This window comes from Homalodisca vitripennis, chromosome 3, assembly GCF_021130785.1.
Source record: "Homalodisca vitripennis isolate AUS2020 chromosome 3, UT_GWSS_2.1, whole genome shotgun sequence".
Lineage (NCBI taxonomy): Eukaryota > Metazoa > Arthropoda > Insecta > Hemiptera > Cicadellidae > Homalodisca > Homalodisca vitripennis.
Window position 1 is genome coordinate 17,722,513 of NC_060209.1, and position 25,851 is coordinate 17,748,363.

The window sequence follows — 25,851 nt, forward strand, 5'->3', positions numbered from 1 at the left end:
GCAGTTTATTCGATTGCCCGAAATGCGAATGATACCAGGGACTAAAAAATCGCGATCTTAGAACTATCCAGACTTTAAACCTGACCTGTGTTATGCTATGGCCCATCATTTCCACTGTAGCGGCTTAGGTTCACTTTTTTCAACCCTACGAATAAACGAGTCTACTGGTGTAGCCAACACCAGAGTTAGTGACATATACAAGCTTATAGTGATGGATACATTGTTATATAAGGGACAATGAGTGGTGAAACCAGAGAAGAGAATCTTAAGTGGCACAGCCCGAAGTCTTCGCTAAAGAAGATCGATCCATCATTTACCTTAACGAAATACAAAACTGTAATAAAGACAGAAAAGAAGAAAGAAACGCAAAATTTTCAAGCATTGCTAAGGTTTAAGAAGAAAATTTACTATCATATGAAGAAAAGATAAATATCTTCATTTTTCAGTTCGCTAATATCCCGACAAAAAAGTGTAAGCTGTTCATGAAACAACCTAAACATTAACGTTAACTCCGGAAGATTTAGTACATTGAAGCTGACGTAGAATAGTTTCCTTGAGAACACCAGCTCCGTAATTTCCTTATTTTACGATAAAAACTTAATTATACATTTTACATTTATTAATGATGCAACAAAATAAATACAGTTACCTCATAATATGTATAAATACAGTTAACTCATATTATGTATAAAATACAGTTAACTCATAATATGTATAAATACAGTCAACTCATAACATGTATAAATACAGTTAACTCATAACATGTATAAATACAGTCATAATTCGTACAATTAATATGGGCATACTGAAATTCCAATACGTTATGCAATTATCAGGTCAATATATGTTACAATGGCATGACTTTATCTTTAAAAAACAATTTTATTTTACCATCCCACATTGTATATGCAAGTAAAAAAATAATTTTTAAAGACGTACTACCTATAACTATCTATGTTAATAATATCAAGTGGAAGTTTCTTGAATACTGATACCGTCAGCATTATATGTATAGTGCAACAAATTGTCACATTCTGAATAGAATTAACCTATGTATATTTAAAATAACAATTGAAAATGTGATGAAAACTGGTATTTCAACACTATATGTTCCATTGAACTAATTGTCACATTTTAAAATAAATTAAACTATCTATATTTAAAATATCAATTAGAAGTGTCATCAATACGGTATCGTCAACATTATATGTTTAGTGGAAGAAATCGTCACATTTTTTGACTTCTGTTTTATAGAATTAAATTAATTATAAATTAAACATGACTGCAAATTTAAGTTTTTACAGAAAGAATAAGTGCATCAGTTGGTTATGAGAAGGACTATCTAGAAAGACATGTCTAAAAATTTACTACTGTATCTATAAACGACAATGGAAGGCGAAATTTGAAGATTTGACACCCAGTCAGACAGTCTGACCGTACAAATTGTAATTTTCTGCAGGATTTGAGGCTATTCTATTTTTACAGAACTGTAATACTTCCTACTACAGTGACTTTCTAAGTTTTTCATTTATTTGTAAACATGAATGTAAATGTTAAAAATAAATATTTATTTATTTATTTACTTTTTATTTTATTTCATTACAAACAAACCTCTTCAAGGGGTTGGAAATATTTATTATATATAATGTTTTTTAATAAAATTTTTGTCTCAATAAGAAAAAAATATCAATATTACTAAAACTTGATAAAAATGGAGATTTTGGCACAAAAATATTAAATTCCACGATTTTACTGTAATACTAATTCCTTTTTTTCCATCGTAGCACTACCCGAAATTATATAAAATGCTAGAAAGTTATTTAGAAAATTAAGATTTGTAAATATTTTTGTACCTATTTAAATACATAATATGGCAATGTTGCTAAATTGTAGTTCAACTGTAATAATGCTGCGTTTAAAGAAAATGATAATGTCATAACAATAACAAGATAGATGATATTAGAACTTGAAGATAATGAAGTCAAACTGCTAAAACTCTTGTTTACAGTTCTCTACTATTATTATTTTGTACACAATTTTAAACTTATTCATAGCATTTCAGGTGAGTTGGAGAAAAATATAAAACACTGGAAGGCGAATTTCAACGATGCACAACGAAATCATGCAATCAGGAATAAAAAAAACCTCATACGAACGGGGTGAGAAAACTAATTTAGTCAGAAAGTGATTTTGGTATGAAACGATAAAAACCAGATGAATGTTCCGGGAGCGTGGAAGCAGGACTAAGTAAGAGTAATAAAACCATTCACGGTGAATCGGATATTGCGTGCTTTTCACCGACATAATGGCGCTGAGAACGCGTTCAAAAGAACCGTTCCGCCAGTCAATGGAACGCCGGCGGGAATTCATCTCGTATCAGATTACCTTAAAACGTGTTACTTTGTAACAATTTAAGTACATCGCCTGTGTGATTAGCATTGCCTATTGTAATTTTGATCTTCTACGTATGTATATTGTAATATTCTTATTCTCTATACTATTTACAAGAAACTACAATAATTATATCCTATATTCAATAGTTTGTTATTGAAATATACATCCGAATTAAGAATATTTATAGTTAGTATAAATACTGTTTTAACTCGACAAGAAACGAAATCATTTCAGAATGGAAGGAACATTTGAATAAAAACTGGTGTGGGTCCTTTAATTTTGTTAAAATATATTTATTTATTTAAATGTTACAACACAGATTTCAAAATACAATTAAATTGTAACATAATACATAAATAAATAACGTCTTTATTCAGCAAGCGTTCTTCAAAGGTACACACTCTGATTTACAAGACAACTCCTGTCATAGCATACAAATAAATAATCATTAAAATCTAAAACTTACACTTACTACTTAATAAAATTACATAAAAATCTTTTTGACATGGTTTTTAAATGAACGGTAACTAAGGCTCTTCAAAGCAGGGGGGAAAGTATTGTATATTTTTGGTCCAAAGTATCTAAAAGCTTTCTTGCCGATTTCAAGACGGACCCTTGATAAATGAAGTAGGCCGTCCTGTCGAGTATTGTGTGTGTTTATTTCATGCCTGAAAATAAGTTTTTCCTGAGATATTCAGGCTTGCCAGTCTGAATAACTTTGTAAATAAGTTGAACAGTTTGCAAGTCACAGCAATCTTCAATTAATAACACCTCAGAACTTAACCTAAATTCACTGATGTGATCAAGTTTTTTGAGACCATACACAAATCTCAGGGCTCTGTTTTGCAATCTAGTGAGAACCATTACATTTTCCCGAGTGAGGCAACGAGCGAAACATATTAATATATTATTTAATGTTATCTTATTACTAGGAAATTACAAAAGGAAAATCACTTTAAAAATATACTTTTAAATCCCAGTCCATGCTCTTCATGCCTTTCTACATTTAACAAAGAAATAACAAATAAATAGACGCTATTGTTGTACAAATACATTATCGATGATAATAAATTGCACAATGCCATTCATTAAAACAATACACACTACACTAAAACAATACCGTACATATTTTATTTTATATTTTTAATTCCTTACAATTGAACCCAATCGTTTGATAACATTTATACAGCTAGAATTCAAAGCGGTGTCTGGTTGTTGCGGTTAATGAGGTCAAGGTCGACGAAAATATATCAACAAGATCGGGCAGAGCGTTTGTGCGATTTAATGGGGCTGATATGAATTTTGAACATGTTAATATCCTAACCAAACGAGATCCTCTCTTTACGAAAGAGAAATCATTCCTTAGGGACCATAACTACTATGTCAAAAAAGTGTAGCGATTATAAGGATACGGCTTAGGTTATCGACTGAATGTCACTTATTGGCTGAGCTTTAGCGAAGCTTCTCACTCGAGAGGCTGGAAAAATGTAATTTCTGTCTGTCTGTCCGCACGATATATCAAACAAGGAATTGACCTACAAACTTGAAATTTTTCATAAAGTTTCATTTCTATGTGAACAACACTGCGTTCGATAATGATTCATGCCACCCAAGGGATTTGGCTGAGCGTTAGCGAATACTTTTAAATTGGTTTTATGGATAACCATAATTTCAACGAAAAAATAGCAAATTAAATAAATAAATTTGAAAGCAAACTGCGTACAACCGTATGAGATTTTAATACGTGTTATTTCTATTCATAGAGTACAACGAAACAGTAATAGAGTGGGATGTTAATGTTAGAACTCGATGACGATATTTGATTTCAGCGCACTCTTGACTTATAAGTACCCTTCCTTATAAGTACACCGGAACTTTTATTATTAGAACTTTTCTGTAATACATAACTAATGAAAGAAATTTAGGTGTTTCACATGGCAAAATATCTGAAGAAAAATTTCATCTGTAGACCTTATTTTGCCGGGTGAGTGCGCTACCACTACACCACAGAGCCCTCACTTTTTACGATTCAATTATTTTGTACTCGACCGGTATTTGGCACGAAACTGCATTTCAACATAGGCAAGAGTGTGTTCTCTGCTGGTGCATGCCTAACAGTGGAATTTGGCTTAATGTAATTTTGTATCAATTCCTTTCTTTATGATTTTTCTGTCTCGAGAATTAAATTATTTATAGGTTAGAATTTGTACATTCACCTCAGCGAATCCTATTCCTCGACAAATGATGTGCAGGGTTGCTACAGGAGTCCAATAATGAAATTCCCTGACTTTTCCCTGATTTCCAGACCAAATTTTTTAATTTTTCCCTGACTTTTTTCCACGCAATCCCCAGGGTTTTTGGCAATTAACGGGTGGAAAAAAGCGGTGCTGAGGCTAACAGGGTGGCAAATATAAAAAAGCAAAAAATTAAAGTGAACACAGTTTAATACGTACAAAGAGATTGACTTAAATTATCTTTTACAACACAGAAGTAAAATTTGCGCCGCGTCGTCTGCAGGCTTGGACTCGGTGCGGAGACAGTAAGTTTATTTGTGTAAAAGGATTTTATATTTTTCCCTGACCAACGTCGAAATTCCCTGACTTTTCCCTGACTTGAGACCGGATTCCCTGACTTTTCCCTGATTTCCAGTCATGTTTTTTTTTCCTGACTTTTCCCTGACTTCCCTGATTTCCCTGACCTGTAGCATCCCTGATGTGGCGTATTCCTGCCTTGGGGTTTTGTAGTTTGCACACAGATATCCTACTTGTGCCGTTAGGAGGGATTTGGCAAAAAACCGTTTTAAACCGAAATAAGACATAGTGCCAATCTTATTCAGTTGCATCAAATTCATGTCGGCAGAGATCGACTATTCCTAATCTTTTTTTGGAGAGACGGACGTACGCATAAGTCGATAATATGTACTCAATACACAACTCATGTGCTGGATATATGAACGAACGATATACAGTAGGTTGAACACTCTGTATTAGTACGTAGAGGTTTCAGGTGGTACGGACCTCAACCTGGATGGCTCAAGGTAAAATAAAAAATGCGAGCATCAAGAACCACGATAAAAATAAAATAGTAGTATTTACACGTTTAGTGCCGTCAGATACATCCAAAGTGAAAGACAAACCATTTATTGTTGATGGACAAAACATTGTATAGAACATAGTCGTGTAATGAACAAAGATGTATAAATTAATTAAGGCAGTTCATCACAACAGATTATTTAACAGTATGAAACATTCAAGGAACACAATAAGAAGACTAAACTAGGACAAGTCTCATAAACACTCCTCTATTGAGTAATAACCTTTATGGCACAAAAAAACTTTTATGACTTTTTTAATCAAGTTGGCCGTCAGAAATTTTTCAATGTTTCAGGAAAGCAGTTGAACAACTTGGATCAAAGGTACTGAATTTATTTTTTAAATAAGCTGAGTCCGGAAACAGGTATGACAAGATTACTCTTGTGTCTAGTGAAACTATCACAACAATCTATGGGTATGCATTGGAAAAATATGTCGATAGTTATTACTGTGGTATATATCAGCAATTACACATTTATGAAGAGAAAAAAATATCTTAACCATTTATGTATGGAACCAGAACATTTATCAATTCGACGAAATCCAAAGTGTTTTAACAGCATTCATGAAACCCTCTTCCATTAGAACCTCTTCTCGGAATGGTGTCTTATTTCTTCCACGTTCGAAGTTATTGTCATCTGATAAACCAATATTCAATTGATAATTCACCATCTTATTTAGAATTTTACGAGATGCAATCAAGAATGGTCTACGTTATAAAATATTGGTCAGGTCAGCATTCTAGATCCTGGCTTGGACTATTTATGAGACAGAACACATTATTATATAAGAAACTTATTTAAAATGTATTAAAATTATCAAATTCAACATATTCTATATAAGAAATTATCGAAACCACAAATTAATAATGATCAAACAAATTTCTTAAACATTACCAAAACACTGTAATAAACGTTTTTTTTTTTTTAATAAATCAAGATTTGAACTTCCCAACTAAATACAAACATATTTAAAAAAGACGATTTCTCAGTAGTTTTTAAAAATATATATTCTACAAATTACTGAAGAATTTTCAATCCAGGAATTTTAGAGACACCAGCCATCCATCAATAATTGTAAGTAAAGTTCAGTTTATCACAAATTCATACGATCTCGTGTATTTTGCTCTCATGGATAGCGACGCAATATACTACATGTATGCTACTAAATTTATCAGATAAAATAGTCAACAAAATAGGAAGGTTAAAACGCTATACTCCCTAAAAGGACGTATAGAGAACCTTTCTCGACATAGATCCACCTAAATGCACTTTTGTATGGTGAAACGCCATTCTGAACACGTACTGTGCTGGGTTGAACCTCAAACAAGAAAGCAATGTCACAGTCGTAATTCAACCAAAGTGGACTATATTGATCCAGACGCCATTTGGCGAGCTGCAACAATTCAATTCAATTCAATAGTTCTTTATTGTTATTAATTTAACAATTATACAGAATTGTATGACATGCGTCACTAATCCAAGCTTGGCATGTATAAAACATTTCAAATAAAAAAATTAAGTCGAAATTAAAAGATAAAACTAAAAAAATATCAAATCTTTTCAATAAATTTCACAACTACATAGACACATATTTTAAATTCTTTTACATCAGCTGAGTCACACACCCTTCAGCGCTCCACATCATTGAGCTGTGACAACGTTGGTTGTTGTGTTCCAGGAACTCAACCTCGGAATAACATTTTTGAATTTTGATTGACTTGTGATAGATTTTATGTTTTCTGACAAACAGTTTATAAATCTGACACCCATCTGAGATGGGAGATGGCCATGAAGCTGTAGCCTGTAGTTTTCTTTGGCTCTTGTATTATAACATCGACATCCCTGCCCTGCAACAACGTGTGCTTGAAACGACAGAATATGCTGGTCTCAAGCACCCACAGCACAGGCAATGTCAGTAATTTCAGCTCCTTAAAGCATTCTCTACACGACTCTCGAAAAGTTAAGTTATTGAAATGAAATGAATCCGCCCTTTATTTAAGAGGGGGAGTTAGGGCTATTTAGCCCTCTCTACCACTCAACCTCACATAATATACAGATGATCGTAACTAATAACAAATTTTAAATTAAAATAAATGCTTAAAAATTTACCAAAATATATAATACATACTATGTAATAATTAAAAATAAAATTTATCAGCTTAATATGTAGAAAAATTCAAACAAAGTTAAATTAAAACTTAAATTAACAGATTACTTTTTAAAGAATTTCTCGTTATTACTACATTCATTCTCTCAAACACACAGCCTGACCACAAGCACGCCACGAGCACCGCCACCCGTCACCCCTACAGACCGGCCAGCAACAAGTCCTTGACCTTTGCCCCAAAACGAGCTCGACCTTCTATAATACGTATATCATCAGGAAGAGAGTTCCAGAGGCGACATGCCTGAACAGTGAACGACTTACTGAAGAAGTTCGATCGATGAACAGGAATTGACAGTAAGGTGGATCCCCTTCTCATTAAGGTGGAGTTGTTCATTATGCGAACAGAATTACTTAACAAATTGGAGGAAATCTTTTACAAATGCTTTCAATATGCGTAGATCTTACAATTTTTTTCAAGAACGACACAAGAAGTTCTTACATCAACCTTGCGTTGTACAGAAAACTGTTCCTGTACATGTCATATCTGTCAGCGTCACTTGAGTGAGAAGCTATGAACAATGATCGCTTGGATGTGCTGTTAAACTAGACATACATCTATGATACCTTAATAATTTGTGAAAATGTATACTGGAAGTGTGTATGTAATTGAGTTTCATTCAATTTAGACTGTGTAGCGTCGGTTGGGGGCGCCATTCACTTGAAAAAGGTTAAATTTTGAGCCAAATAAGCCGCATGAGTAGAGTACTTTGCTCAATGGCGTAACGCCACTTTAAATTTGAGTTTAGCTCCAGTTCACCTTCCTTTTATTGCAGCGTCTGGTATCTGAAACTGTCTCAGACTTGACTCTTGGAATCTGGAGTCTTGTTCGTTTGAAGATAGCCAAAGAAAGTCGACGTTAAAACAGCTCAAAAACAAACATTTACATCGTTTCGACATCAGAGCCACTTATAAATAGGTGAAGTGGTAGTCTCATTGTCTCACTGTCTCTTCAGACGAACATGACTCCTGATTCCAGGAGTCAAATCTGAGACACTCAGATACAATATCAGTTGTATCTCTAAACATACGCTCGTAAATGCAATAGAATAAACCCTTCCTACCGTAGCTACGTTATATGTATAACATCACTGTTCTGATTTTCTCCCATTTTTCGTACGTATGTATGTGGCTTCTCTTCCCGAAAGAAGACAAGGCATACTTTACGCTAAGATACCTAAAACATCTCGATGGGCGCTGGTGTTACGTTTGGCAGTCTGAGTTTCTAGAATATAGGCTACTTAAATGCATTCATTTAGCCTCATTCTTGCCTACAGTAGCCTCCTTGAAAATGCATTTATAAAAAAGACGAATTTGATATTTAAAAAAAAGTAATAACGTCAGCCGAATTTATCAGTTCCAAATCAGTGGTTGTCGAATATCTTCAAAAAATAATCGGAACCAACCAGAAACCTTCGAGATGCGAACGTGCAGGATTTGCGCCACTGCTTTGATGATCCCTTTTCTTGGAACGCTTAAGTTTTACGTCTTATCTCTTTGGAATTGCGATCGGAAATTCCTTCAAGTTTCTTACTGCTTTTTACTTTCGTACATTTATTCTCCGGATATTTGGGAAAATAGCGTTACATCACCGTCGACTTCAAGGTCGAGCCAGGATAAAACCTGTGTGGCTGAAGACACCCTTGTATCTAATCAGACTACAAAGAATTATCTAAACGTCGCAGGAGCTCTTGACTATTCAGCATCCTGTTTTACTTCCTGATCTATTTGGTAAATTGACTTTGGAAAAATAAAGATTGTTTTGAATGTGTTTAGGCTATATGAATACTATGGCTCTCAATAGATGTGTATCTCGAGCGAAGATGAACTAGACGTCCTATATCTGAAGCAATGACGTAACATAGCCGTGGCCTGTAAAGGACGGATCAACGTGTGTGCTATACACTCAAGTGAAGTACTTGGAGTCTTTCTTGAATAGGTTCGAAGCTATGAGGGTGGTTAAGTATCAGGACTTAATATGAGGGTCCTAATGCTCATTGAAAAGATAGTTTTGTGTCGTTCACATTCCAGCTATAACATCTGGGCTTCAGAGCGCGCATGTCTTCGTTGTTACATAACGGCGACTACAAGAAATCATCATTATACTTCTGAATATGTACGGTGTCTGGTAAACCGTATAAATATCGTTCGTATGGAAGTAGGGTGGATTACAAGGGGATAGTAATGTGTGAAACACATCCTCACTACCACTCCTTGATGATTTTGTTTGTTGGTAACGACAGTGTAGGATTGTTTCACGACTTTATATTCCAAGTCAAGTTGGGCAGCTGAATACTAGTTGTTTAGCAAATTCCAACTATCAATGTACCTTTCTTTATCTACCTTTGATCATTTTGTTTGTTGGAAACGACAGTGTAGGATTGTTTCACGACTTTATATTCCAAGTCAAGTTGGGCAGCTTACGTTGGGCAGCTAAATACTTGTTTTTAGAACGGTGTTTGTCAAAACACCTTTTTCAAAATTTAATGAGACTGAACTTAAACCTCAAATGTATATAAATTTAGACTTGATTTTCTGATAAGTAGCTGAGAAGTTGCAGATTCCAGCAACTCTGCTACACAAGGTAACAGATTACAGTTACCTAGGGAGGTGGAGAGCAAGGCACAATATCCTTGTTTAGTAAATACTTGTTGTTTAGCCAATTCCGACTATCAATGTACCTTTCTTTATCTACCTTTGATCATTTTGTTTGTTGGTAACGACAGTGTACGATTGTTTCACGACTTTATATTCCAAGTCAAGTTGGGCAGCTTACGTTGGGCAGCTGAATACTAGTTGTTTAGCCAATTCCGCCTACCAGTATACCTTTCTTTATCTACCTATCTCCAAATGAGGTAAAGGGTGATTATTTTTGTAGGTACTTTCGCAGTATTATTGTATTACTAGACTGAATACAGTTGTTTAGCCTATTCCGACTATCAATATACCTTTTTTTATCTACCTGTCTCCATGGAAGCGTAAGGCTAATAAGTAGCCTATGTACTCTCGCAGTAGAATTGTATTACTAAGCTTAATAATACTAGTTTTTTAGCCAATTCCGAGTACCAGTATACCTTTTTTTATCTACCTGTCTCCATGGAAGCGTAAGGCTAATAAGTAGCCTATGTACTCTCGCAGTAGAATTGTATTACTAAGCTTAATAATACTAGTTTTTTAGCCAATTCCGAGTACCAGTATACCTTTTTTCATCTACCTGTCTCCATGGAAGCGTAAGGCTAATAAGTAGCCTATGTACTCTCGCAGTAGAATTGTATTACTAGGCTAAATAATACTAGTTGTTTAGCCAATTCCGCCTACCAGTATACCTTTCTTTATCTACCTATCTCCAAATGAGGTAAAGGGTGATTATTTTTGTAGGTACTCTCGCAGTATTATTATATTACTAGACTGAATACAGTTGTTTAGCCTATTCCGACTATCAATATACCTTTTTTTATCTACCTGTCTCCATGGAAGCGTAAGGCTAATAAGTAGCCTATGTACTCTCGCAGTAGAATTGTATTACCAAGCTTAATAATACTAGTTTTTTTAGCCAATTCCGAGTACCAGTATACCTTTTTTCATCTACCTGTCTCCATGGAAGCGTAAGGCTAATAAGTAGCCTATGTACTCTCGCAGTAGAATTGTATTACTAGGCTAAATAATACTAGTTGTTTAGCCAATTCCGCCTACCAGTATACCTTTCTTCATCTATCTGTATCCACGCAAGCGTAAGGCTAATAAGTAGCCTATGTACTCTCGCAGTAGAATTGTATTACTAGGCTAAATAATACTAGTTGTTTAGCCAATTCCGCCTACCAGTATACCTTTCTTCATCTATCTGTATCCATGGAAGCGTAAGGCTAATAAGTAGCCTATGTACTCTCGCAGTAGAATTGTATTACTAGGCTAAATAATGCTAGTTGTTTAGCCAATTCCGCCTACCAGTATACCTTTCTTCATCTATTTGTATCCATGCAAGCGTAAGGCTAATAAGTAGCCTATGTACTCTCGCAGTAGAATTGTATTACTAGGCTAAATAATACTAGTTGTTTAGCCAATTCCGCCTACCAGTATACCTTTCTTTATCTACCTATCTCCAAATGAGGTAAAGGGTGATTATTTTTGTAGGTACTTTCGCAGTATTATTGTATTACTAGGCTGAATACAGTTGTTTAGCCTATTCCGACTATCAATATACCTTTTTTTATCTACCTGTCTCCATGGAAGCGTAAGGCTAATAAGTAGCCTATGTACTCTCGCAGTAGAATTGTATTACTAGGCTTAATAATACTAGTTTTTTAGCCAATTCCGAGTACCAGTATACCTTTCTTCATCTACCTGTCTCCATGGAAGCGTAAGGCTAATAAGTAGCCTATGCACTCTCGCAGTAGAATTGTATTACTAGGCTAAATAATACTAGTTGTTTAGCCAATTCCGCCTACCAGTATACCTTTCTTTATCTACCTATCTCCAAATGAGGTAAAGGGTGATTATTTTTGTAGGTACTCTCGCAGTATTATTGTATTACTAGACTGAATACAGTTGTTTAGCCTATTCCGACTATCAATATACCTTTTTTTATCTACCTGTCTCCATGGAAGCGTAAGGCTAATAAGTAGCCTATGTACTCTCGCAGTAGAATTGTATTACCAAGCTTAATAATACTAGTTTTTTAGCCAATTCCGAGTACCAGTATACCTTTTTTCATCTACCTGTCTCCATGGAAGCGTAAGGCTAATAAGTAGCCTATGTACTCTCGCAGTAGAATTGTATTACTAGGCTAAATAATACTAGTTGTTTAGCCAATTCCGCCTACCAGTATACCTTTCTTCATCTATCTGTATCCACGCAAGCGTAAGGCTAATAAGTAGCCTATGTACTCTCGCAGTAGAATTGTATTACTAGGCTAAATAATACTAGTTGTTTAGCCAATTCCGCCTGCCAGTATACCTTTCTTTATCTACCTATCTCCAAATGAGGTAAAGGGTGATTATTTTTGTAGGTACTTTCGCAGTATTATTGTATTACTAGGCTGAATACAGTTGTTTAGCCAATTCCGCCTACCAGTATACCTTTCTTCATCTATCTGTATCCATGGAAGCGTAAGGCTAATAAGTAGCCTGTGTACTCTCGCAGTAGAATTGTATTGCTAGGCTAAATAATACTAGTTGTTTAGCCAATTCCGCCTACCAGTATACCTTTCTTTATCTACCTATCTCCAAATGAGGTAAAGGGTGATTATTTTTGTAGGTACTTTCGCAGTATTATTGTATTACTAGACTGAATACAGTTGTTTAGCCTATTCCGACTATCAATATACCTTTTTTTATCTACCTGTCTCCATGGAAGCGTAAGGCTAATAAGTAGCCTATGTACTCTCGCAGTAGAATTGTATTACTAAGCTTAATACTACTAGTTTTTTAGCCAATTCCGAGTACCAGTATACCTTTTTTCATCTACCTGTCTCCATGGAAGCGTAAGGCTAATAAGTAGCCTATGTACTCTCGCAGTAGAATTGTATTACTAGGCTAAATAATACTAGTTGTTTAGCCAATTCCGCCTACCAGTATACCTTTCTTCATCTATCTGTATCCATGCAAGCGTAAGGCTAATAAGTAGCCTATGTACTCTCGCAGTAGAATTGTATTACTACGCTAAATAATACTAGTTGTTTAGCCAATTCCGCCTACCAGTATACCTTTCTTTATCTACCTATCTCCAAATGAGGTAAAGGGTGATTATTTTTGTAGGTACTTTCGCAGTATTATTGTATTACTAGGCTGAATACAGTTGTTTAGCCTATTCCGACTATCAATATACCTTTTTTTATCTACCTGTCTCCATGGAAGCGTAAGGCTAATAAGTAGCCTATGTACTCTCGCAGTAGAATTGTATTACTAGGCTTAATAATACTAGTTTTTTAGCCAATTCCGAGTACCAGTATACCTTTCTTCATCTACCTGTCTCTATGGAAGCGTAAGGCTAATAAGTAGCCTATGCACTCTCGCAGTAGAATTGTATTACTAGGCTAAATAATACTAGTTGTTTAGCCAATTCCGCCTACCAGTATACCTTTCTTTATCTACCTATCTCCAAATGAGGTAAAGGGTGATTATTTTTGTAGGTACTCTCGCAGTATTATTGTATTACTAGACTGAATACAGTTGTTTAGCCTATTCCGACTATCAATATACCTTTTTTTATCTACCTGTCTCCATGGAAGCGTAAGGCTAATAAGTAGCCTATGTACTCTCGCAGTAGAATTGTATTACCAAGCTTAATAATACTAGTTTTTTAGCCAATTCCGAGTACCAGTATACCTTTTTTCATCTACCTGTCTCCATGGAAGCGTAAGGCTAATAAGTAGCCTATGTACTTTCGCAGTAGAATTGTATTACTAGACTTAATAATACTAGTTTTTTAGCCAATTCCGAGTACCAGTATACCTTTCTTCATCTACCTGTCTCCATGGAAGCGTAAGGCTAATAAGTAGCCTATGTACTCTCGCAGTAGAATTGTATTACTAGGCTAAATAATACTAGTTGTTTAGCCAATTCCGCCTACCAGTATACCTTTCTTCATCTATCTGTATCCATGGAAGCGTAAGGCTAATAAGTAGCCTATGTACTCTCGCAGTAGAATTGTATTACTAGGCTAAATAATGCTAGTTGTTTAGCCAATTCCGCCTACCAGTATACCTTTCTTCATCTATTTGTATCCATGCAAGCGTAAGGCTAATAAGTAGCCTATGTACTCTCGCAGTAGAATTGTATTACTAGGCTAAATAATACTAGTTGTTTAGCCAATTCCGCCTACCAGTATACCTTTCTTTATCTACCTATCTCCAAATGAGGTAAAGGGTGATTATTTTTGTAGGTACTTTCGCAGTATTATTGTATTACTAGGCTGAATACAGTTGTTTAGCCTATTCCGACTATCAATATACCTTTTTTTATCTACCTGTCTCCATGGAAGCGTAAGGCTAATAAGTAGCCTATGTACTCTCGCAGTAGAATTGTATTACTAGGCTAAATAATACTAGTTGTTTAGCCAATTCCGCCTACCAGTATACCTTTCTTCATCTATCTGTATCCATGGAAGCGTAAGGCTAATAAGTAGCCTATGTACTCTCGCAGTAGAATTATATTACTAGGCTAAATAATACTAGTTGTTTAGCCAATTCCGCCTACCAGTATACCTTTCTTCATGTACCTGTCTCTATTGGAGGGAATGGCTGATAAGTATGTGTTTAACAAACATAATGTCACACTTCCATTTCTCAAAAATATTAAATGTAAACATCGATAATGTTTTACATGTATACATATGTGACACATTTTATATTGTTATACTAAGTATATATATACTTACAAGTCTTGTTATTGCTGTAAGTATCTTTAAATTTATATTCTTATACTTGCATGTTACCTTTATTTAAGTCTTTACTAATTTTACACTACTACTTATCAATTGCCGAAAAACTTTCACTCAAATCAATCTTTTGCTACAATTGATCAGGGTATACTTGCAAATTTTATTCATAATTATCTGTCACTATTTTTATTTACAACTAGGATACAGATTAGCAATGTTTTACATGGTCCAACTATTTCATCGTTTTAGTTTAGCATATTGAGTAGAATTATCTAATTATTTGTCTAATATTTGTAAAAATGGCGATATGTCCGTTGATATGTAAAATAAAATAAAAAATACAGAAAGATAGTGTACATAAAGATAAATATCCGTTAAATAATACCTAGTAATTAGTTTTTAATCTAGTATTATCCGATTGAATTAAGGTACAAAATAAATATTTTTGGACACTTTAATTTAACAAAATCACAATTATATTACCAACATATTTGTAAAACTTACAATTTTTTATTTCTGAGAAAAATATATATTAATTTTCGTGTTAATCAGAATAATGAGTTGTTGCACCAAATAAAACGTCTTAACAAATAAAGAATAGTGTTCCAAATTTAGTTCAACTTCCTAATGGTAGAACATAGCGCATATTGCTGCTACCTAAGAACGTAACCAGTTGGTTACCTTTACACAAATCATCAGCTGAGAAACTAGATTTTAAACTTTACTGCTTTTAAAATTTTGAATTACTACTAGTGACTAACTATACAAGTTACTCAAAAATGACGTGCTGATAAGAACAAAACAAGTTTTTTATGACAGTCGAGGGAAAACAAGTTGAGCGTTTAATATGTACTGCATTTTCGCAGATTACTCACTATCACAGTCATTAACTTGTGTAACATAATTACACAAAAATTTTGCTTCTCCAAAAGTCAGAAGTTGAAAGAAACGTTGCTTAAATTTCTGAATTAAATATGTTTGAACTACTATGAGAAAAGTTCTTTTGTTCTTACCAAATTGAAAATAAAATTTACTTTTACATGAAAAAAAAAAAAAACTTAATTCGACTCGATATTATTTTCAAAACGAGTTTACAGTTTCAGGAATCGACGCCATTAAAAAAACGTTTTCCCAATACTACCAACACTGAACATTGAATTACGTGTTAAATTACATTATAAATATAGTAAAATTAAACCGGTCTAAACATATAGCATTGCTCTCGGTTAAAAATTGATTTTTTTATGATGGAATGATTGCGAGAAAACAGAAATTTTCGGACATTTTCCATCGTTCAGTGATACAAAACTTTTGTCTGATTGATTGACTTTTTGTATAACTGGACGATGCAAATTTTCGGAGAACATTGCCGTATTAAAAAGTCCCTTTTGAATCGCATGTCTTTTGTTTCCTGGATAACACAAAAGAGGTGTAAGTTTATTGTGGTAAAGGCCAGGTCGACATTGTTCTCACCTTGTTCTGGTCAGTCCAGTAGAGGTAGAAGCCTCGTTCATCCACCCGCAACGTGACGGGAGTACCCACTCCACTGTCCTGAAACAGGACACATTACAATTACATATTTTATTAATTATTAATTTCTACTATATCTCTCAATATTCAAAATATAAATAAAACTAGGCTTTACTGTTACTAACTAATTTCAATCACAAACAATTTCCGACGCATGTCATAATAACTAAAAAAAACGCGAATTTAAGTATACAATACAAGTGAATTATGTTGTCAAAACGTTAACCCTCATTTTATTTTTTTTACTCTGATTTAGAATTTACATGCAGGACAAACCAAATAAAGCGCATTATTTTCCATTACCACCTGTGGGTGCGTGAAGAACGACGAATAATACAACGATTTATACATTTACATAGCTAATAAAATTAACCAAACAAAGGTTTACCTTGACGAAGTTCTGAGCTTGAAATTGTTACACCTCAATCGTGGATACAGGTGTATTTGTTACGATATGTTTAAAATACAATACCAAAGTCACTGAACATTCGTTAAAACTGTTGGACACAATAGTTTTTCAATGACTAAATCAATCACGGTGATAATAGTTTTGAGTGCATGTGTAGGGGAACAAGAAGAGACAAATGAAAACGAAATTTACAATGAAGATATAATAGCAATGCCTATTTCCCCAATGCACGTTAATAAGTATGACGTGTAAAAGAATTGGAAACATTGTACAGCTCAAACACCACAACAAGTAACTCTATGTTGACATACTGAACGTCCTACTGTAACTTTACTGTGGTCAAAGACACACGGTACTGTCTCAATAGGATCTGGATTATACAGGGTGTTCATTTGAAAACTTCAAACTCACATTAAAAGTCTTATAGCACAAGAATTCTGTAAACGGAAATGTACATGATTAATTGGGGGAACAAAAAGGTTATTTTCAAAATAGGGGTGCTCACCCCCATGCCCTTCCCCGTACCCTAAGCCAAAATTTTGAAACGGCAACTAATACCTTGTGATACCTCAAATTGAAGCTCATTAAAAATTCTGTATTTTGGTAAAAAAATTGAAATCGGTCAAGCCGTTTGATATCAGCAGCCAATAACGTAATTTCTTACACAACAATTATTACCCTACAAACTACCGTACTACTGCTAATAAAAACAAAATTACTCACTGAATTATGTTGTAAATGCTTTGTAAACTTCAAATCAAATGTTGAAATTAGTAGCCATTCTTTTTCAAGCAAAAAACTATTTTCAAATTCTTGCCTAACCTTTCTAAAAGTTTCTCCGGTTAAGTGTCTGCACTCAGCAGTGGTCCTGTTTTTCAAGTCTTGGACACCAGTGGGATGTGTTTTAAAAAGCACTGATTTCAACTGACCCCACAAAAAAGGTCTAAGGATGTTAAGTCTGTCACAAGGTATTATTTGCCATTTCAAAATGTTGGCTTTGGGTACGGGAGGCATGGGGTGAGCACCCGCATTTTGAAAATATATTTTTTTTATTCCCCCAATTAGTACTATACACTCCCGTTTACAGAATTTTGATACTTGGGCTGTAAGTCTTTTAATACGAGTTTGATGTTTTCAAAAGAACACCCTGTATAAGCGTATGGCTTAGTAATAAATGGGCTAAGTAAACAATCTCAAGTTTGGCTCTGTAATAACAAGAATGCGTTTTTTTTTTTTTTTTTTTTTTTTTTTTTGTTTTTTTTTTTATTAAGGGCCCAACAGGGCCTTTTTTAAATCGTCTATCTCCGTTCGTTCGTCTGTGACGTAACTCTTGTTAGAAAGGTCCTAAAAATTCCATCCAAGGGTCTGTCTCTATGCCTATCCGTCCATCTATACAACCGTGCGATAACTCTTAAAAGAAAGGTCCTAAAGATTAGAAACCTGTTAAATAGGGTTCTCTTGGTCCAAAGAAGAGCGGTATTGATTTTAGGGTCAAACGGTAAAAGGGCACTTCTTCTGTCTATCTATCCGTGTGTGAGCTACCTCTTTCGTTACATTCCTTCAGGTCCATCAATACTCCTTTATTGTTCTTTGTAAAATGTAGACTTGTATTAATAATAACCTTACGAGTAAATAATGTTTTAAATTTGTACGAATAAACTATGTTTATTGACAAAACTAAAAAGGTTCTAGAGCACATATTAATGCGTAAAAAAAGGAATAAAAATTTTTTACGCTGTTCATATTCTTCAAATAAAGAGTGAAATCAATATGTTCAACCTGTGAGTGCTTTATGTACATGTATTGTGCTAAGATGAAATAGTATCACAATCTCTGTAAATGATACTGCCAACACATTGGCAGACTACGTTGCTTCCCGCACGATTTCTTATTTGTTTCAACCTGTGAGTGCTTTATGTACATGTATTGTGCTAAGATGAAATAGTATCACAATCTCTGTAAATGATACTGCCAACACATTGGCAGACTACGTTGCTTCCCGCACGATTTCTTATTTGTTTCAACCTGTGAGTGCTTTATGTACATGTATTGTGCTAAGATGAAATAGTATCACAATCTCTGTAAATGATACTGCCAACACATTGGCAGACTACGTTGCTTCCCGCACGATTTCTTATTTGTTTCAACCTGTGAGTGCTTTATGTACATGTATTGTGCTAAGATGAAATAGTATCACAATCTCTGTAAATGATACTGCCAACACATTGGCAGACTACGTTGCTTCCCGCACGATTTCTTATTTGTTTCAACCTGTGAGTGCTTTATGTACATGTATTGTGCTAAGATGAAATAGTATCACAATCTCTGTAAATGATACTGCCAACACATTGGCAGACTACGTTGCTTCCCGCACGATTTCTTATTTGTTTCAACCTGTGAGTGCTTTATGTACATGTATTGTGCTAAGATGAAATAGTATCACAATCTCTGTAAATGATACTGCCAACACATTGGCAGACTACGTTGCTTCCCGCACGATTTCTTATTTGTTTCAACCTGTGAGTGCTTTATGTACATGTATTGTGCTAAGATGAAATAGTATCACAATCTCTGTAAATGATACTGCCAACACATTGGCAGACTACGTTACCTCCCGCTTTCTTATTTGTTTAGTTAGGTACATCGATATTGCGAATGTTCCAAAACCAATGCTATTTTTGAAAATTGGTTTGTATATCGTACCTGGAAAATTACTTCGTTAATCTAATACTACCTAGATGCAAAAAAAATATTTAACTCCAGCGGGGTTATTTAATATATTTATTAAGCGATTTCAATCACAAGTTGAATATAATAAATTGAAGATTGTGCATTTAATGTTTAAAGGGTACATTTACCTCACAGTGCTTAAAACTATAATTTAAGAACAATGCAATCTTTCCCAGTCCGTACTGGGAAAGATCCGAACTTATCGTACCTCCCTGTTCGTAACATCAACTTAGCCACTAACGTGAATATCAGTCTTATGATGATATTTACTGAGATGCCCCTTGATTACAGCACCACATATCATTGACTGTACTCAACCTGCTGTTACGGTCTTCATTCAGCATTACGACAACCCACAAGTAAATGTTTGGTTAGGAACATTTATTTGGACTTGTTACAAATGTTTGCCGTATCTAAAATGCCACACCAAACCATATACCAGAAAGACGGTGCTCCAGCACATTACCACAGTTAATTATATCCAGGATTTTCTGGCCGAACAATTTTCTTATCGTTGGGTCGGTATGTGCTTATAGCATGGTCAGCAAGATTGCCAGATCCTAACCCCATGGATTCATTAAAGGTTTTCGACCATTCACCACGTAAGAGTATAAAATTTACGAACGGGACGTAAGCATCGGTGTGCCTGAATTTGAGAAGATTATGCCGGAAATAAACACATGTCGGGGATTTAACACCCATTGGACCGCGTGAGATCAAGTTACAGAGATAAAAATGAACTTAACTCAGTAGGATATCAAATAGGTTTATTGTTAACAGGTTAGCATAGTATTTTTACACATACCGTAGCTATGGTAGAGAGGTTTGATTCAATTTGAATGTTGTGCTCAGCTCCTGTTCACCTTCCTTTTATCCCAGCGTCTGGTATCTGACGCTGTCTCAGACTTGACTCCTAGAATCTCCTGGACTATACGTGTCTCTCATGTCGAAACGATGTAAAGGTTCGTTTTGAGCTTCATCGGCGCCGACTTTCTTTGAATCTCTTCAAACGAACATGACTCCAGATTCGAGCGTCATATACCAGACGCTGCATTAAAAGATTGTTGAACTGGAGCTAAACTCAACATTCAAATTAGCATAGTTGTTTGAAAATGAAAAAGTACATTGTCACATCGAATGTGTTTGTTATTTCTTGATAAATCTAACAGCCGGCGGGTAACCATTACACTTAATTGATAAAAAATAGTGTAACCTTATTTCAGTTTACGCATACAAAAAAAGAAAAACAGTTTATGGAAGAAATAAAAAACTTGGTTTGCAAAAATTATTTTTACATGTTTCTTTTATAAATCATATTCAAGTATAATTCATAACAACAAAAACGTTAAACGAAAAATGTACTTTATGTACATGTAAAACGTAGCGAGCGTTTAAGGTGGTATGCTCCATTTTACATACAGAAACTATGATTAGATTAACTAGATTGATTTCAAGGTTATGTAACGTCTTATAATTTACATAAACTACAAATATCCCGTCTTGTAAAAAGTATACATATATCTTACTTTCACTAATTTTGAAAACTGAGTATATAATTTTAATAAACCTTACTAGTTACCATTGAACCAAAAACGTAGAATTGACTTTCACATTACATCGGAAACTCCCAACTTCCGTGTTTGTAAACTCGGGTTGAGAAAACGTTTAGCTTCCATTTACATACGAGCAGACTTATTCAGTCTTACTGTAATAACATATCCTGAGAATGTCAATTAACTGATAGGCTTTAATGTCACGACTTTAAGAATACTGCTATTGAATTATAAAAAAGTTTTTGGAATACATATTTGAATTTTGAGTTTAGTTCCATTTCACCTTCCTTTTACTGCAGCATCTGGTATCTGACGCTGCCTCAGACTTGACTCCTGGAATCGGGAGTCATGTTCGTCTGAAGAGGTCCAAAGAAAGTCGACAACGAAGAAGGTGAACTGGAACTAAACTCAAAATTCATTTGAATCGACCCTTCTTACCATAGCTACGCTATGCGTTATACATATTTGTTACTTTTTTGAGGAAAACCGTGCCAAATAAAGCAACTAACTTGTTTTTTTTTTCAAACCAAGATAACACTAAGTTAATTCAGATAGTGCAAAATCACTAAGCGCCTGATATAGCCTGATAAAAATTATCTAATAGTTAATTAAACGGCGTAAAAATCCTGCTCTGTGATACAATTATAATATAAATAAATAAACAAATATTTAATTTCCATATAGTATGAGGCTACCGAAAACGGTCTTTTCCCACTATTCCATTGCACAGTGGATTCTTACTGAATTTCGCTGAACAGCTTTGCTATGATTGTAGTTTCACAGTTTACGCAATCTTCTATGTTAAAAACTGAAGACTAATATTGGCGGTATTGGTGATTAAAAGGCCGAAGTTTTTTAATATAAAAGCAACCGATATTAAAGTGAACAAGAACTTTGAAGAGCTGTGAAAATACAGCAGCGGTGGTCGAGCGAAACAAGCCCTGTTTTGATAGTCTTTAGGCCTCGTTCCAGCCGGCAACGCTGTTTATCTTGGCCGATCTATTCCTCTCAATTAGCCGCGGTTAGAAAACTTCTCGCTGTTTCACCGCAAACTTGTTCTCATTAAATGTGCAATTATGTACACCCGTCAATGTCAATTATATTTACGCTAACTTTTCCAATTACTTGACATACCTGCTGCGCAGCAGCCTGATCCTACTCAGACATCGTCTTTTTGTTTTTTCGTTTTCAGTCATATTCGGAGTGGACTTTACCATGCCGGATAACTTCTCTGATGCTTTAGATAAATTTCTTATGAACACTTACTCCAGTTACTGTCGTGTTCTCTTTCTAAAGTAATATTTTTGGGTCACACCCACAACACCTCTACTCTATACAGGGTGTTTAGTAAGTGTTCCAAAACTTTGAAAAGTGTCTACATGTAAAATTAGCAAAAAAGTTCATATGAAGGTATGGCCTTAAAGCCTTTAGTTTTCCTTCTGTCTGTATCTGTTTTTTATCAAAAAAATTACATCTTTGGAACCAGTTAAGATAAAATTATGAATCTTGAGATGTGTATTAACCTTCGATAGACTTTTTTTAATACAATATTAACAAAATCACTTTACTCGTTTCAAAATGAGGGACATTTAAACTATTCCCGGTTTTGGGTTATGTTTTTTAATAATTTATACGTCCGCCATTTTGAAACGGATTTTGTTAATATTGTATTTTCAAAAAAGTATACCAAAGTTTAATATAATTCTCAAGTTTCATAAATTTATCCTAACTGGTAAAAAAGATTTAATATTTTGATAAACGAAAACATACAGACAAATATACGAAAAACTTAAGGTTTTAGGACACACCGTTAATTCACCGACTATTTACTTACTTATTGGAAACAATAGACGATAAAAATAGGCCGATTTAAATCTGCCTCATAACTGAACTTAAGGAGTTATTGGGTAACATTCATTCTTTTGGATTTCTAAACCCAAAACCATCCTTTGTTAAAACATTTGTCTGATTGTGAGGGGAGGGAGTTATACTACAGAGTGTCCCAAAACTCTAAAAATATTTTCAGCTATTATTACTGAACCAAAGACAAACCTAAATGTCATATTAAAAGTTTTGAGAGCTCAATTATTACCCGTATATCCGCCATTTTGTACGTTTTCACATCAATATTTTTAATTTAAGAACGCCTCGTTTTAATGAGTTAATATTTAGTATGTACAGCTTTATAACCTAATGGCCTTATTACAGAAAAACATTTCAGTTTTATAGAAGCTTTATTTTTAAACACAGATTTCACACATTTTCCACATTGTGTTTGAGGAACATGAAAATGACTTTCTTAAGGTATCGTTTTCCAAATAATGCGTATTTGGATGTACTGCTATTAGTCCTTCGATCAATGTAGCATAGTGGTTAATTGCCGGTGCAGACCTAGTGAGATTCCCGCAAATATGGACCAAAATTATCTGACATTGGAAATTCTGACTGAATATATCACCCTCGAAAGAGCTAATCACCATTTTCTCACTCTGGTTTTCAATTCGTTTTTCTTAAAAGGAGGGTTGAGAGATTACTTTTACAACCTGTCACTGTCAGATTTTTTTAATCTGTCACTCGAGCGTACTTTTTCAACAAATTTTAAAACTATTCAAAAAGCAATATATGCAGGGTGTTTTGAATTTAAAAACCCCAAAAATATTTTTACCCTATAAAATATAAAAAACAAAAAAACAAAATTTGTATCTATTAATAGTTACTATTAATTTTTTTTATTTAACCTAGTTTGTACTTATGTGTTAGGTTAGTTATTTACCTGAAGAAGAGACCAGATTGCAGATCTCGAAATTTAGTGTTACAGTTTTTTTATGTCACTGAACAATGGCGAATGTCTGGAAAAAATCTTCTTTTCTTCAAATCGTCAAAAACAAACTTCAAACATTCGGAATAAAATTACAGATGATGTGATGCCGTACAAAAGTTGCACGTAACTACACTAAAAAGGTTAAATTCATATTTTCAAACATTAGTTTTTTCTTTTTATTTGCAATGCATTTTTTAAATTATGTCACCTACAATAAATATCTAGTGATCGTTCATTCATGAAATTATGGATATGGTGGATATGTAGGGGATACAAAAACACTTCTCAGTACTTTTTCTATAAATAAAGGGGTAAACCCCTTTTTCACCTAAAAAAAGTGCGATTATAATTTAGAACATTTAGAAAAATTCGAATGTCTTCCAGTTGTAAAAATCCTTACTTACATACATATTTAAGTAGGAATTTCTTTAAATGCTTCATAATTTGTCTTAATGAAATAGCAAATTTATATGACTGCCTTGGAAAAATAATAGTTATTTCACTGTTTCCTGTGTTTTGTTGTAACCTATTAATGAATTTGACTTCAAACCATTTTTTTTTAATTATTCAATTTAATATCATTATTCAGTTTATAATATTACTTTAATTTATTTCAAATATTATATATTTTCATAGGAGTCATGATATTAATTATCACATTGACCATTCTTCCAATTAGACCTCATCATTGTACTTTCCTATATGAAGCCAATCTCAGTAACTAAGTGAGAGGATGTGGTCGCAAAGATGGATCGGATAATGGAAGCCTGACATGTCCCTCACTGAGTGTGAGTGCCTCCATCAAAATACTACAATGGCTCACCCTTCTTTTGTGACAAATACTTCTTCGGAGCGCACAGAAATTACTGACTCTACCCCTGACCTACTTACTTTTTTACAATTTGCTGGATGAAATTGTTTCTTTTGAACAATTAATAATTTCACGTACAATTTATGCAGGCCTTCAATACAGATTGCTTACTTGGTGGATAATACATTTTTCTTAGTTTCATGCGTAGGTAATGTCAAATTTAAACGTAGCCTAATATGGTTGCATTATTAAACATCTAAACTTTTTATTTGGAATATTCCTTTGTTTGAATGGTTCCAGAAGAATATGAATACTTTCTGGATATTTCGTACTAAAAGTCTCTTTGATTTTTACATAAGAAGCTACTGCTTTCAACAAGCCCATTTCAATTCTGAAAATATATCTTACAATAAATAAAATAAAAGGTTTATTTTGAATATTCCTTTGTTTGAATGGTTCCAGAAGAATATGAATACTTTATGTATATTTCGTACTATAAATTCTTTGATTTTTACATAAGAAGCTACTGCTTTCAACAAGCCCATTTCAATTCTGAAAATATATCTTACAATAAATAAAATAAAAGGTTTATTTTGAATATTCCTTTGTTTGAATGGTTCCAGAAGAATATGAATACTTTCTGGATATTTCGTATTAAAAGTCTCTTTGATTTTTACATAAGAAGCTACTGCTTTCAACAAGCCCATTTCAATTCTGAAAATATATCTTACAATAAATAAAATAAAAGGTTTATTTTGAATATTCCTTTGTTTGAATGGTCCCAGAAGAATATGAATACTTTCTGGATATTTCGTAATAAAAGTCTCTTTGATTTTTACATAAGAAGCTACTGCTTTCAACAAGCCCATTTCAATTCTGAAAATATATCTTACAATAAATAAAATAAAAGGTTTATTTTGAATATTCCTTTGTTTGAATGGTTCCAGAAGAATATGAATACTTTCTGG

The 25,851-nt window shown here is 34.0% G+C and overlaps 1 protein-coding gene across 2 annotated transcripts in view; it reads right to left on the reverse strand.

Moving 5' to 3' along the window:
* Nucleotides 1-25,851, reverse strand: part of LOC124356652 (1-phosphatidylinositol 4,5-bisphosphate phosphodiesterase classes I and II) — a 352,296-nt gene that overhangs the window by 179,198 nt on the left and 147,247 nt on the right. For both annotated transcript variants that reach the window (XM_046807779.1, XM_046807778.1), the window contains exon 2: nucleotides 16,503-16,580. In XM_046807779.1, the coding sequence (XP_046663735.1) occupies nucleotides 16,503-16,580 (78 nt within the window). The remainder of the gene's footprint in view (nucleotides 1-16,502; nucleotides 16,581-25,851) is intronic.